The sequence below is a fragment of the Anser cygnoides genome, chromosome 3 (genome assembly GCF_040182565.1).
Source record: "Anser cygnoides isolate HZ-2024a breed goose chromosome 3, Taihu_goose_T2T_genome, whole genome shotgun sequence".
In the NCBI taxonomy this organism is placed as follows: domain Eukaryota; kingdom Metazoa; phylum Chordata; class Aves; order Anseriformes; family Anatidae; genus Anser; species Anser cygnoides.
Window position 1 is genome coordinate 23,834,344 of NC_089875.1, and position 15,707 is coordinate 23,850,050.

General features: G+C 39.8%; 1 protein-coding gene across 2 annotated transcripts; it reads right to left on the bottom strand.

Annotated features, from left to right (window-relative positions):
• Positions 1-259: 259 nt before the first annotated feature.
• TAF1A (TATA-box binding protein associated factor, RNA polymerase I subunit A) lies at positions 260-15,601 on the bottom strand. 2 transcript variants are annotated; one of them, XM_066993674.1, is made up of 10 exons: positions 15,439-15,601; positions 11,430-11,599; positions 9,987-10,100; positions 8,518-8,716; positions 7,598-7,728; positions 6,253-6,411; positions 5,059-5,125; positions 3,696-3,816; positions 2,082-2,242; positions 260-941 (listed from the first exon to the last, which is right to left on the bottom strand). In XM_066993674.1, exons 1-10 carry the CDS (start codon positions 15,584-15,586, stop codon positions 820-822), a joined length of 1,392 nt encoding a protein of 463 aa, XP_066849775.1. In that variant the 5' UTR covers positions 15,587-15,601; the 3' UTR covers positions 260-819. The 2 variants fall into 2 exon arrangements, with proteins under 2 accessions (XP_066849775.1, XP_013029434.3); XM_013173980.3 differs by lacking the exon at positions 15,439-15,601 and adding an exon at positions 12,600-12,978.
• Positions 15,602-15,707: the final 106 nt, after the last annotated feature.

Genomic DNA, 15,707 nt, shown 5'->3' on the forward strand with positions numbered 1-15,707 from the left:
GTTTTCAGCAGTTCGGTGCCTTTTCTCTCTCAGACACTGGCACACAAGCTTTCCTCTGTAACCATGCAGCTGTGGCAACCTTTCCCTCACTGCTACCAGCAACCTGAAGACATCCTCTGAACTGGACCCAACCCACAGATGTCACATGCAGGAAGACTGATATTGGGTACGTTGAAGTGCCTCATCTACTTGAACGGTCTGCAAAATGCCTTCGCGACCTATAATTCTTCTCAATATACAATGCAAAAAACACGCTATAGACCTCTCCCCATTTTCCATATATTTCAGGAAATCAGTTAGTTATAAGCACAAGTTATGGAACATTCACAGGTTGAGAAGCTTGTTTTCACACTGTATCACATACTGTTTCTAGGTTAAGACACACCAGCCATTACGAATGCTACAGCTGGCTGTGAAGGGATTTTGAACTACTTTTCAGCAGCCTTTTAAATCACCATCTATACATCTGAACATAAGAAGGACCAACCCTACAATATTATTGGTACAAAAATTCTATACCACAAATACCAAATACTTTTCAAGGTGTATTTGAAATCAGTGTTTGCATTTCACACAAAAGCATGGGACTAATATTAAAGAAATTCTTCAGCCCCATATGTTGATTGATATTCACTTTATTATGAAGTAAATAAAAACCAAAGCATCTTTCTTTTTAAAACAAATATATAAAAAACCTACCGAGTTGATAGGGTCTGCCTTTTTAGAGCAGTACCAATACAGAAGTCAGTTTCACAGAGAAAAAACAAATACAGCAAGAACCTCAAAGACACCTCCTAATCACGGCTGTACAGAGGAACCTCAAAGACCAGATATTCTCAGGTAGACGGGACTGTGCCTATTCACAAATTTCTTCAGTGTCCGAAATCTTTTCACCTGAGCTTTGCAGCCTTGGTGTGATACGTATTTAAAGTACTTACAATCTAAGCAAAAAGAAGAAAAAGTGATGTCAGTTATACTATGATACAAGTAAACAAAATCCTTCCACTTTTTAAATAACATGCAAACATCTAAGTTTTCAGTAACAAAAAGTAATAAAATAACCCAAGGCACATTAGCAACATAACTGCAGTACTAAATAAACTATCCTCATATTACCCAGGGAAGATTCTACATTTATATAACTGTATGCTGTATCTTGCAGAAAACTGTATTACTCTTCAGATACGTTAAGAAGTAAAACGTCAGGAGTAAAGAAATATTTTCTTATCACATTGGATAAGTAAAATAGAAGCTTGCATCAACACCAATACACACAGAAGCTTCATTAGAGAAAATCAGGACTGGAAAAATTTTATCAGACATCTGGAAATAAAAGGTGGGAGACATCTAATAACATTACTGAAAGCAAAAAAGGCCTGCAACACAAGAAATTCTTTTTACGAATTATGGAAGGTAAATTGTAGAAAAGCTAACAAGAGGTCTAATCATCCAAAAGTCCGAACTCGTCTGTATGTTGTGCTCTCCAGACCATATTCTCATTCTCAACTTAGCTACTGCTTCTCAGCCTGATTTACCACTTAGTTTCAGCAGCATTTCAGAGAATGCTACCAAAGAGGTCACGATCTTCATCTTCCTACCAAACTGTGACTGTTTCCACTCAAGGCCTCCTTCCTAACTCGTTCCAGCACTACAACACTCACATGGTCCTTAGGGACCGTCTCCTACTCAGTGTTTGCTGATACACTGCACAAACTGTAATCCAGCAAGCAAGCTTTTCACGGTCCTCACAATACCCATTCAGGAGCCTGTTGGATATTTTTGAAATTGTGCTTTCAAGGTTATAAACAAGAGAATAAGTAGTATTGTGACTGCTCAACAAGGCCAAATAAAATGGAACCCTAAACCAGGATAAGACAAGTTACGCAAAGTATGTCTTACTGAGGAATACCCAACCATTTTAAACATTTTTCCCATGTTCAGCTTCAAAGACCATAGTCAATCCTAGATGAACGGATCTGCATTTCTTACAGAGAGTAGACCAGCTGCCTGTCTCATTCAGGCTAGAGCTAGACATTATTTCTATCTTATCTAGTGAAAAAGGAAAGAACATTTAGTATTACCTTTTCCTAGTAAGACTCCAGCCACCAGAGCTTTTTCATACGTAAGGCTTTCATTTTCCTGCCAATTCCTTTTAGCTAAGTAGCGGCTAAAATGGAAGGCAGGCCACCAGTCCTTTCTGGAGTTCCACTCTTCCTTGATCCAGTCAAGATGCTTCTCAGAACTAAAAAAGGTAAAACAAATTATAGAAAAACTTAAATTGGGATGAAATGGTGAATAGGAGGCACTGAATTTTATACTCAGCTTGCTACAAGTCTCAGCGATTGCTAACAGACTGACCTTACACTGCAGACTGAAGTATTAATTTTAAACAGAAATGCCTTTTTTTTTTTAATTAAAGTCCTTGGCAACACTAGTGAGGCAGGAGGTAAACTCTAATAGCCTTACTGAAAGTTGGCAGTAACACAGATTATGGTGTGAAATGAAGCAACAGCTTGACTCATATGACAGTTTGTCAATAGTAATAAGACATTTGATTCATGTCAACAAATTAGTAGTATGAACAGGTTTGTTTTTAAAAAAAGGTTTGTGTTACCCTAGGCATACTCAAAGACTAACTTATCCTAAATACTTATCTTACCTCAGTCCCAAATACTTATCTTACCTCATTAACTCACATAACAAAGACCTTAGACCAAGCATTTCAGAAATGGAAACAGCCTATAACAAGAAAGTGATATTCCCCTACTATGACCAAGATGTCCTGTATATTTCAAGATACTCTGAAGTTGTGTCTTCAAATATAAAAATGCAGGAAAAGTTCAAGTATTATGCCATTTTTGTTAACTGTATGCAACAACACTCCCAGCTTTAATCCATTAACTTCTGGACCTTAACAGCAGATGCTGTAGAAGTAGAAGAAGCAATGAATCAGAAAAATAGGTCAAATGCAGTACTGAACTAATGAATATATGAACTATGAATATATATAAGACTTAAAAATAAAATCTTGTTTGTTGGGAAAAAAAGTCTAGACATCAGAGGCCTTCTGGGCACGGATTGCCTGGAGATAGCTCCTTCTTAAATCAGAGTCCCTGTCTGACAGCATAAGCAATGACACATCAATCCCCAGGCTCAGCTTTTAAGAATACACTGGCTGCATTCTGTAACAGTTACCGTCATCACACAGCAAAGAAAAACACAACACACCAGTCTGTACACAATATATCATGCCCCTATTGCAGCTCAGCAATTCTCAAGCCAACTTCTAAAAATATATGCGTAACAGAGCAGAAGACCAAACAAGTGTTTTTTTGTTTTTTTTAATTTTTTTTTATTTTAACTCCTGGAAGAGTGAGAATAGCAACAGGCAGCAAAAGACATCGAAATGTTCGAACAGCTCCTTGTGCATAAGCACATAACCTGGTAAAAACCTTTGTCACATGATGACAATACTGGAAATTTGAGAATTTCCTTCTATAATTTCTTCTTTTCTCCCAGCAAAAGCATACTGAAGCCAAGCACTGCCACAGAATTCAGGTGAACTGACTCTTCCATTCACCAGCACGGACGATGAAGGCTACAAAGGGGGACTTCATCAATTTTCCAGAGTGGAAGACCTCTAACTGACACGCAAATTCAGTTTTAGTATATTGTATCAGAGACACAACACTTACATTACAATTTGTTTCACCTGTCTTGCCAAACAACTCCATGCTTTTACGTTTTCCTTCGAGCCAGCATAATCCAAGGCTGCAAAAATTACTTCTAGCCCCAGTCGACGTTTTTTTCGTTTCTCTGGGAAGAGATTAGGCCAATTAATTAATTAGATTAGAACTCATTAGTAAGCAACAAGTGAAATACTGTTCTCCATCCAGCCTTCCCACATGTTGCTGCTTTCCCAATTACTGAGGGTTCCCCCATTATCTTCTGCCTTTTCCAAGAGAGAAAAGTTAAGGAAGACTTCCTGGGTCTAGAGCATAATTCATTAGAAAGATCCCCTCTCCCTACTCCCAATCCTGCTCAAAAACTGCTGACTCAAGAGGCACACATAGGACTGCTCGCTTATCCCACACTGCCTTGCTTACAACAGTTGCTGCTGTTGTAATCAGAGCTTCCAGCTGGTGCTGCTGTTCAACATGTTCTTTCTACGGGAAGGGAACATAGTGCCCTGGAACACTTCAAGCCCTGAGATACCAAAACAAAGAAATTGGATTGATATGAATAAAACAGGCATTTCACATCAGCAGCTAATGTACCAGAGGAGTTCTAAAAATGACCTATCACAGCAGGTAAATGTGGGGAAAGTTATCTTTATCGTTATAAATTTCGTCTTCAGAAATCAAGTTGTCCACAAGAGCTACAAGAACTTAGCAAACGTGTCATGCATGAACAGAAAAAGGGAGGTTTCAGCCAAGAGGGATTTTTTTCTTTCCAGAAAGAAACAAGAGAAGAGAACCATCTTGATTCCATGACATTTCACCGATCTGCCAACTAGCCGAAACATACCAGCTTGCAAGAAAATATGCAGCTTGGAATGCAATCAATGCATGGAAATTAGAAGAAAATTTTTAAAAAATGTAAGTTAGTCTCCAAATTAGAAGATGTTTCTACCAGCTTGAAAATAAAACCTCTGCTGAAGAGGATCAAGATTTTGTTCTTTGATTGGTAATGATAAACTAAGGCATAGATCCATCGCAATTCCTCCAGAAGAGAAATAAGAAACCTCATTGAGGAAATAGCGAGTCTGGCATTCAGACTAGTGTACCTCAAAAAATATGTATTTTTGAGATCCTGGCTGTGAGTTACAACACACTGCTTTGATCAGCCTTTAAACTTAGAAAGGCATTTGTTTACACAAGTTTGTAAGTGCCTGCTGACTCACGCATTAAAGTTTCCTATGATCAGAAAGTCAGGTTTGGGGTTTTTCTTTTAATAAACAGAACTACATTAATAAGTACAAAGAAGGCTGCAGAACAATTTCACAATATCATTCTAGATTAACATAAAGGAAAAGAGCAAATATATTTAAAGACTTACTTGATTTTTGGAGCATGATATTGAAGTCTATCATTAGTTCATGGGAGGGAACAATATCATGCAAGATCTGAAACCAAAAAAACCAGATACATTATTTCAATGTGAAAGCTTCTCAAGACTACTGCCTGATCAAGAGAAGCACTGACTTCAAAGTTTTGGGTGTCTTAGTTAGGAAAATTAAGCAATCTGGTACCCGAGTATCTTGATACCGAGAATGACTATCAAGGGCCATTTCGCACGTCTGTGACACTACACTAACACAATGGACGAAATACTTTGGTGACTGCTGAAAAACACTGCACATGAGAACAAACATGATATCCAGGAGCAACCCAAACACATACCCAGTGTCTCCTTCCTAGAAGGCAACATTATTTCCATCCTAGGCCAGTTCTAGCTCCCATCTACTGCTCTGTGCATTGGATCGTGTTTGCAGTATCCATCTGACCAGTTCTTGGATCTGTCACCATGTTGTAAGAGACTAGTGTTTCAAACTAATGCTAAAAACTGCTGTGGAGATGGAATTTTAAACATACAGGCTGCAGTTAAGTTAAGTTAAGCCTAAACTTAATGAAGCTTTTCTTTGAAGTATTTGCCGTAATACTTGATGGCATTTTAGTGCCATCAAGTGGCAAAAGAGATTGAAAACCATTGTTGGAAAGTTAACAAGATCAATAAGCAAAGACAATGAAAGTGGGAATTTAAAAGCAACTCTGCAAAAGCTTAATGCAGCAAGGCCTTATCTGCCAGCCAGCAGAAGTGAACTTCTGCTGCAGCTTAAATGAACGGCTAATTGAAAACAATGAACCTAACTGCTAGACAGGATCAATATGTGAAAAAACCAAACATCTAATAACTTCTTGAATATTGTAAAGATCAAACCACAACAAAAATCAATGCATGCTGTCTACACGTACTTCCAGAGCCATGTAAACATGCACTCTGAGCTTGTTTCTGCCCTAAGGTACAGGATGCATCAATCATACAGGTAGAACAAAGACTTGAATGCAAAGACTGTAAGGGATACTGTTTGCTCCACCCATCAGCACCCCTCCCACTAAGTTTCCTCTAACCCTCTACTTCCCAAAAAGAATAAAGTAAGGTAAATACTGTAACAGGAGGCAACTGAACTGAACTGTCAGACCACCGTGTAACACAAGTGACCACAGGCTGTATTCATTATATAATATATACCTTGAGTGCAGATACGAGAGATTTCTTTGATGCACCATGTCTCTTTAGGAACTGATAGAAGTAAACATGAGCGTTGGGATTAGCCGGAAACTTTGAGTTGTAGGCATATTCACTTAATACTTCGCGAGCTTCCTGGTGGTCTCCATAGAACTCCAACAACTAAGAGAAGTTAAGTCTGTCATTAGTTTGCCACGTTATCAATCAAACTCTTACAACTAATTTTGGGCTGCCATAGAATTATGCGATAGCACAGTCTGCGTCTAATAGTGCAGCAGGTTAGATGTAACACCAGCATATTTTAATTTTACTGGTTACTCTCTTATCACAGGTAACCAAAAATTCACACATAGAAGAAAAGGAGAAAAATTTTATATAGGAGAAAATTATATTAACACTTCTTTGATTGTTAAAGAATTACCATCACTGTTCACTGGAAAAAGACATAGAGGCAGCCTGCCATGTCTTTGAAGAGAACTCAGTGACAGAGCTTGGCAGCTGTCAGCACCCAGTAAAATTCCAGAAGAAATGCTCAAAGAAGTCAGAGCTTATCTGCATTTAGAAAAAGTAAGTCTTCTCAAAGTGATTTTAAGATTAACTTTATTTCTTAGTTACAACTTCTAAGAAGATATTTAAAAAACAGTACTGTGTGTTTGGCATCCAAGATCTAGCATAGCAAGAAAAACATTGCCCTGCCAAAAAGAGAACTTGCTTTCAGGAATTTAAACAAAGCAGCTGTGCTCCTATTTCTCTGCTAGCACCACGAAAACAGAACATGCAAGTTGGTTGTCTTTCCTTTTCCTGGCAACGCAGAAATAAAGCCCTTTGTGTATTCTATGGAGGCTCCGCAGCCCTACCAGGAGCAAACACTCCAAATCAAAGCTAGTGAGGTACCGTGTACTACATGTTTTTTAACAAAACTTCACTGTCACTTGAAGGGATGAACCACACGGACTCCTGATGGCTCTTGAACAGGAGACGTTTACTGCCCTTTTTCACTACTACATATACTTTCCTCATAGCCCCACATGCCCGAATCTGTCATACAATTGGTTAGAGACCCTCAGACACGTGCCTTGAGCCAGCCAACAACTGGCCACTGCCCAAAGCTCATCTTTAACACTGTAGCCAATTTACTTTATCTTAACCTTGCTCAAGTTTTTGTTTCTACTGCTTGTTTCCTCATTATCTCTAATTCAGGGATGTGTGAAACAGCACAAAGCCACCTGCGAATTCCTTTCCCACACTCAATCACTCACACACATGAAACTGAACTGCAGACAGACATCTTAGTGAAAATTAGACAGGGAAACACAAAAGGAAGATGATCTGCAAAACATGCTCTTACATCCACGTAGGATTTCACAAAGAGATCCCAGACTCCAGGTATTTTAATGATCTCCTTTAAGCCCATTGCCGCCTTCCGAAAGCAACTGTGCATTTCCCGTTCAACAGACGAGTCTTCAAGTCCATCCTGCTCTAGGAAAACAGGAAAGAATGCCAGAGTTAACTTTGCTAATCAAGAGAGTTCTTGAAGTGTTGTACCTACAAGACAAACACATTTTGCTAAGCAAGGACTCCAATCAAAGTTTTTAAGAAAAAAGGACTCAGTTCCACCAGTATTGAAATAAGAATTTTTCATTGCTCTTCATCTCAATTTACAATCAATTCGTGGGGCATAATGGGCAGTGTCCCAAGACAAGAATGCTACCAGCCTGAAGACTTTAAACCAACAATACTTAGTTTCAGAGAAATAAGCAGAGACACAGCCAGACAGCCAAACAGGTATATGCAGTATTAGGTGCCACATACAAGTAGCAACCTACATATCCTCACCTTTAGAAAAAGGGAAAACTCAAATACAAGTTTCGGGAGCTTTTGTCAGCACTCAAAATCCTAGCAGCAGTAAAGTACTTATGCATGGATGAAGTCACTGCTATAGGTGAATACACTCCTTTGATGATTCTTTTAGGTGATGTTGGCTGGATATAAGAACTGTGATTCACGGTGAAAGCATTGCTTTGTTTCAGAACAGCATTTCAGGACACTAGAAAAGCGCACGTTAGTGTTCTGTTTTGGCACCACCAGTGTTGCTGATACAGAATTACAATCCACACCCTCAACTTTTGAAGTCTAGTATTTCACCTTGGTGCCTTCATATGTAGACACAGGCAGAAGAGCAGCCCACATGGAAATGCTGTTGCTGCAAACACCAGAACAAGGAAGTTGAAGTTCGCAGCTCAATACAAAAGCTGTACTAGGACTTACCATACTCTAAGAGGATATTCTTCTGCTTAGACCAGCTATAGTAGTCCAGTAGTCCCCTGTAAGCCTGAACCAGTTTCATCTCTTTATCCTGAGCAGTTGTTTGTTCTCCAAACCTCCAGCTTTCTGCCAGGGACAGGTTTTGGTAGGCTTCATCTATTAGTCCGTTACAAAGGAGATGGAAGGCATGCTCTAAACAAACCTGCAATTCAAACATTCCATACCACAGTGTTTCACGACAAAAATGGAGAGAACCTCAGCTATACAGCAAAGGTCTACACAGATGTGCAGGGCAAGAACAGAGACTCATTACTGACGTCCATGTAAAATATTGCAAACACGGTAAAACATTTTAATTAGAAGCACATTTTACACATTATTTTTCAAACGGTATCTTTACAAGGAACTTTGGAGAAAAATGCAAGAATGGGAGAATATGGGTGTCGCTGGGGGACAGGGAGATGCAACAAGCACCTAAGTAATTTTTCCTGTCAGAAGACGCTGGAGAAAGATTATTAATCAAAAGCATATCTAACATACAAAGACGTATCCCTGGGAAGGAAAAGGGCTTAAGCTCTTGAAATCTGTGTGGCAGAAAGTCATCAGTCAGGTGGTAAACATTCAGCAGTACTTACCAAGGCAGCAAAAAGCAGCTGTCTCAAAAACCTGCTTGCCATTAACAAGTGCTCTGCCTATTTTAGAAGGCCTAGAAATGACCTGAGGAAAAGCAGTTGGGTTATACTTGGTAGCTTATTCAGTTTGTTACCCAACTGCAGAATACCTAGAAGAGGGATGTTCTAGCACCCTATCATGTTGATAGGGCACTAAATAAAAGTCTGAGCCTTCAGTTAGCTCCACTAAACTCTTGTACAGAACTTTTGTTGGAGGCCTTGAACAAATACAACAGAATGAAAGAGAGAAGCATTGACACAAATGAGAAACAGTCAAGGAAACCAAAACAACAGGAGTTTGAATACGCCATCATAGGAAAAGAACTACAGCTGGGTGACAGAGAGGCCCACAGAATAATGCTTACTGTTTTATATACAGATTAGCTGCTTGGAAAGTGAGCAGATATTGATGGCAAAAATTAACTACAACTGTGGTCAGGACCACAGTGGCCAAATTAAGGACCGGACACAAGATTTCACAGGTGTTGATGTGTAATTAGATGTTAACAGGGCATGCGTGAAAATGAATTCAACAGTTTTAGATTAAGAATAACTGAAGAATCTAGGCACTGCTGAAGACTGACATATGTACCTATGATCAAATACATTGATCAAATGAGAAGTGATCAGGTATAGAATAGCCCTTGAAATATCATGCAACTGGTAACTCAAATGTACTATCTTTCTTGACACTATTGTCAATAACATTTCGAGAGAGAGAGCTTTCAGAGATAGCAATACTGAAGTAAACGTTCAGGTAAATGTGTGGAAAATCATCAAGGTTGCATTAAGTACACTTACCTTCAAATACCTTTTTACTCCTAAAGTTTTCATCTGTTCTATGAAAGAGTTGAACTCTCCTATGCTGCTATGTGAATGGTTGCACAAAATTTCTGTTCCTATTCTCCAAATAATCTGGGGAAAAAGATTCAAAACTAACCTTAGTATAAAAATGGGATCAGTCATCATATATATATATATATATAATCTCAAACTTGTAGCAACTGTAGCATATGCATAAAATGTACATTTGAATTGCAAATAAACGATGAGTACTAAGTGTTGTCTACTGCTATTGTTACCTACATATTAATCTAGTGTTGTTTTTATTTTAACCGATGTTCCATGGGTGCTTCGCAATTACTCATTATAAATACAGTACTTCAGCAAAGCTTATGAAAACTGTATCTGTCAGAAGGTTTCCCCTCCTCTTACTAAAAAGAGTATGATACAAAGATGTTAGAGAAAACAGAAGTTTTCAGTGTGTTCCCACAGAGATGTAAGGTACACAATTCTTCGGACTTATCAATACAGATTATTTCCAGTTAGATGTAGCTTTCCCATGTACATGCACTTGTTTTCAAGGTCTGCATACAGAACGTAAACAAATCAAAATAGTTTATTTATCAACTCTGTTTGATCCCCTTCCTCCTGCTTCTATCTCAATATCTGGTTGAGTTATGAAAGCACTGAAAGAGTTAACAAAGACCTCAATGAGACGCTAACTTTCAAATAGATTCTGATTGATGGTATGCCAGTTGAAAACATATTTACTATTTTTCCATTTTAGAAAACTACATGAAGAATGCTTTTCATAGATATGTTACCAATGGAACTAACTTAGACTACGTCAAGTTTTCATCTCTTGTGCCACTGACCTATGTAAATAATAATAGTTAAAGAAAAAAAAGAAAACCAAACCCCCGCAACACAGAAACAAACCAAACAACAGTAAGAAAAAAACACATCAGCCTACAAGACCAGAGAACTTTTCAGGAGCACTGAGCACTTTGTCAGGAAAAAAAAACACATCAGAGAGCACAGTAGATTCTCAGCATCCCTGAAAGTGAGATCTCAACAAAATCCAAGCTAGATTGGTTAAAACTGCAGAACTGTGCACTGGTTAAATGCACAAAGGCATACTTGTGCCAATGATGAGGTCTGGTGTGCTTTCGGCAGTCTGCCATCCAACTGTTTCTACATCAGCACCTACACAGCAGCTCAGATGTTTTTGGAAGCTTCGATGCCTCTATTTTTTATTTATTTATTTTTACAGGAACTAATTTAACTTATGAACATTTTTTAAACTTATGAACATTACCTAACTTTTCAGGTCTTGCCTTGTTTTTATTTAAACTTATGATTAGCTTGCTAAGACAAATGATGGTCCTGAAGATGACAGATGCTTCTTGCAAGTATTTTTCTTCAACTGCAAAAGAACTCTGATAAGGGACACGGGCTTACCTCTGACGGACCCATGTATTCTATAGAATAGTCTTTCTCTAGTGACTCAATGTAGAAGGTCAGAAACTCTGCAGCTCTTTTCCACTGCTTCTGTAGTATGGCATCCTGAACGTAACTTAAACACACTTCCTTGCTCTTCTTGAAGCTTAATTTGTGTTCACGGGAAGATGCTAAATAAATCAAAACACAAAGTGAATCAAACCCACTATTAGTCTTTACTCAGATAACAACATACCTGCTATTTTAGCTATCTCTCTTAGATGATCTCTCTCAGACACTACAGAGAGTCATCTTAAGCTACATGGTCTTGATGTTAAACACACCTATTTTCTGCAGTAGTGAAAGAGAATATGGCAACAGCTGGAAATATGAAACTATTTATTCCACATGCAGCATACAGCTGAAGGCACTTGAAACAGCAAAGCACCAACATCACATATTACTGCCCCGCCAGAATTAGAAGACCATAGTGCTTTGATAACTTCACAGTATGTTTTGTTATATTTTGGGACCTCTCTCTCTTCAGAGACTTATTGTCAGCTGAGCTTATGGCTCCAGCGTGCTGATGACTCATATGCACACATACAAACAGGCCATTCCAGGACCAACAGTTAAATAATCCCCGCTATAAACACAAATACACGTAGAGAATTATTCTCTCAAGTACAACCATGGAAGGAGGCCACTTATTCTGTTTATATGGAGACTGCTTCAAATTCTGTTATGGCACAAAACTGAATTCTTGTTCCCACATTTGTTTAAAGCTCACGGCTGTGTAATAGCTGCACACTGCAGTCTAACACACCCCCACAACAAAACCCATGCCACAAGAGCCTTCTTCATCAAACCAACTCCCTACCTGAATGCTGTAGGAGAAGGAATAACTCAAATACTGGCTCAAAGCACTTTTAATACAGCGCGTTCTACAAAAGTACCTCTAATTAACCTACAGTATTGTATGGTAACGCCTTCATGCTTATTTCTAACTTCACGGGTTCTAAATCCTTTGAAAATAAAAGCCATAAAGAACACCCGTGGCTCAGAGGCTGCCAGCAACCCGCAGCGCCCCAGCGAAGGAGGTTAGGGGGCTGGGGCGGCACACGACGGGCCGCAGCGGGAGGACAGGGGGCGGCGCAGGCCGGGGCGGGAGAGCGGCGGCCCGGCCCTTACCGGCTCGGTAGAAGTGCTGCGGCAGGCAGGGCAGGTGCAGCGACGGCAGCAGGGCGCTGCCCGCGTCGGCCACGAAGCCGTCCATGGCGCCACGGCCCCTACAGCTGGCACTGCCTCAGGGCGGCCGCCATCTTTGACCCTGGCAGGGGAGGGGCGGCACTGGCCCCGGCTAGTAGCCCCGGCTAGTGGCTCCGGCTCGTTCTAGCCGGCCCAGCCAAGCACAGCTGCTGCATAAGAGGTACAGCCCCGAGCGCTCGGTGTCCCAGCCACCACCCCCCCGCCATCGCTAGCAGCTCTCGGCTGACAGAGGGGCTCCCAGAGCGCCTAGGCCAGCGGCATAACCCTCCGAGGCGGCGCGTGCGCCCTGAAGGCGGCGGCGTCACCGCCATGATGCGGGCGCCCGGCAGCACCGTCGCCATGACGAGGCCGCCCCGGGCGCCTGCGCAGTGAAATGGCTGCCAGCAACGGGACGTACATGGGGTCGGCCCGAACCCGGGACATCCCAAAACACGGGGTGTTTAAAGTCCGCGTTTGGTTCTCCAAGCGAGTCCCGTCCAACCCCCATCCCCACCCCTGCTTGCCTGCCCTCCCTGAAAACTCAGCCACGTGAGGATGAGTAAATAATAAAGTAAATAATAAGCTGGCTCAGTTTAAAGGTTCACCTCACCCAGTATCCTGGTTCGGCTGTAATCAGTAACAGATGGCAAGAGGGAAAATACAAGGCAGAGCAGCCGCCTGTGGTGTCTAAAGATTTAGCTTCAGTGTCATACCTTAATATCACATTTAATAGATGAGGGAGGCTACAGAAGTGTCCCTTTACTGCTTTATTTAAAGCTGCGTTCTTCCTGTTTTTGACAACAATTTCAGTTCATAAGTATTCTGCTTTATTTGTTGATAGCTAACTTGACCATAAACTGTCTTTGTTCTGTAGCGCCACTTCTTAACCACTGTCATCTTCGTCTATCCTTTATAATTTGCCCTGCCTATCCGTGTCTCACTGATCACTGGTTTTAACAAAGTCTGGCATCACATCCTATTACACTACACCAATTTGCCTTACATTAGTACCCTAATTTCACTATCCAGCTTACCCCCAATTTATTTCTCAGATTTGCATAGAAACACGTTTACATTTGGCTTGTTATTTTTTATCTTCTTTTGTCACTCATGACTCTGCTGATTGTTATGTGAACATTGCCAATTGATCTTGTTAATAAGTATTAGTTACTAGTTTGATAGATACCTTTGTGCAGGAAAATTGCTCTGCAAATGTAGACACATAAAACTTTACATTCCCCATACTTAACAGAACACTCGTAGTGGAATACATGCATTTTGGGGTTGAAGGCTGAAGCAAATTTTACCAGAAATACCTAAAATGAAGTGAAGTATTTCTCTTTTATGTCATGCATTGGGGAAAGCTGTAGGTACCTTGTTACCATGAAATACTTGAAGTTGTAGGAAATGCTACAGTGATTAGACTCATGTATACATACTGACTGCAAGCTACTAATTATTGCACAATAAAGGCAATGACTTATGCAAGAAGTATGTGATCTTGTTTCTTTTCACATCTCCCTTTCTTGCCCTTGTCTTTATGACTACAGACACCGTTACCTTTATCTTGGTCTTTTAATAAAGATAAGCTTGATAACCTTTACTGACACCAAATTATCGAACAGCTCTGTCTTCACAAGCAAGTGGACCAAAAGACCAGGCTGAGCATTATGTCAAGAAAAAAAGAAGAAAAAGGAAAACAACGTTAATGTCAAGGGAAAAATCACTTGTCTTTCATTCTTCTGGTTGTTGTAAAACATAACTTATATATACTTATTCCGTATTGAGTAGTGTTTTACTATCTTATAATTTTGCCATGTTTGTATTCCATTGTTCTTTGGTAAAACTTATGTTTGTATTTTTTATGGTTATGTTAGGAGTTAAGCATTCTTATGAGGTATTTTTCAAGAGAAGTACAGCTAACAGCTCAGGCTGGTTGCAAGTTGTGATAAAATTGAAATCCAAGCTTCACAAGTTAGGCTTTCTTTGAGCTTTCATCAGGCAGTACTAGCAATGACAAATAGGTACCATCTCTTTTGCAGAATGTGGAATTCAAAAATTTCAAACACAATTCAAAATTCAAAAATGTCAACAAAATGTCAAACACAATTCAAAAGCTTTTTTATAAGGTGATTAAAATACTAAATTGCTGTAGATGGAGGGTGAAAATAGAATGGTTATGTTTTTCTCAGAGATGATGTAGCATCATCTAACTAAGCCTGGCATCGTGTAGCTAAGCATCATTTAACTCAGCTTAGATCTCAGATCCCTAACGGTGAGGCTGTAGAAATGAGTGCGTGTAAACTAAAAATCAATAATTGTGATGATATGGTAAAAACATGAGCAGTATCTCTAATGCAATGAGCAGTGGTGATTGCAAACTCTTGTGATGGGAGCTGGCAATAAGTGCAACAGTACAATCAACTGCTTCTTTAGCAGTTGCAGAACAAACCCCCAGTAGCTAATGTTAAGTGTGCTTGCAGATACATCATTAGAAGGGGCTCTTAAAAACAAGGAAAGCAAACTTAGTCGTCTGGAGTTGCTCTTTGACATGCACAAAAAAAAAAAAAAAAAAAAAAAAAGCAGAGTCCTTCACCTTGACCATCAGTTCTGCCAAGCACCTGTTCATTTTTGGAGCAGCTTCAGCGTTTGCCTTTTGGAAAGTGCTTTTTGGTTTGTTTGTTTGGTTGGTTGGTTTTGATTTTGTGTCTTTGTTTTTGTTTGTTCGTTTGTTTTCTCCCCTGCCATTTGATAAGCCATCAATAAAACTCTATGATCATACCTATCCCTTCCTGGCTGTCTTTTATGCCCTTTGCCCAGTCTGGAGTCTGCGATGAATGAATGACATGGGTCTGAAAACAAAGGTGGAGAAGGTATTTTCTTAATTTTCCTCCTGTCCGTGACCATTGTGACTTCTGCTGTTCTGCCATTTTAGATTTTTAAAGCAATATAAATGTAATGGATGCAATGAGGAGCTAACAGAAAGCTCACGTGTAAGTAGCACACTTTTGTCTTGCAAGCATTCACAATTAAAATGGGGCAGCAAGTGGA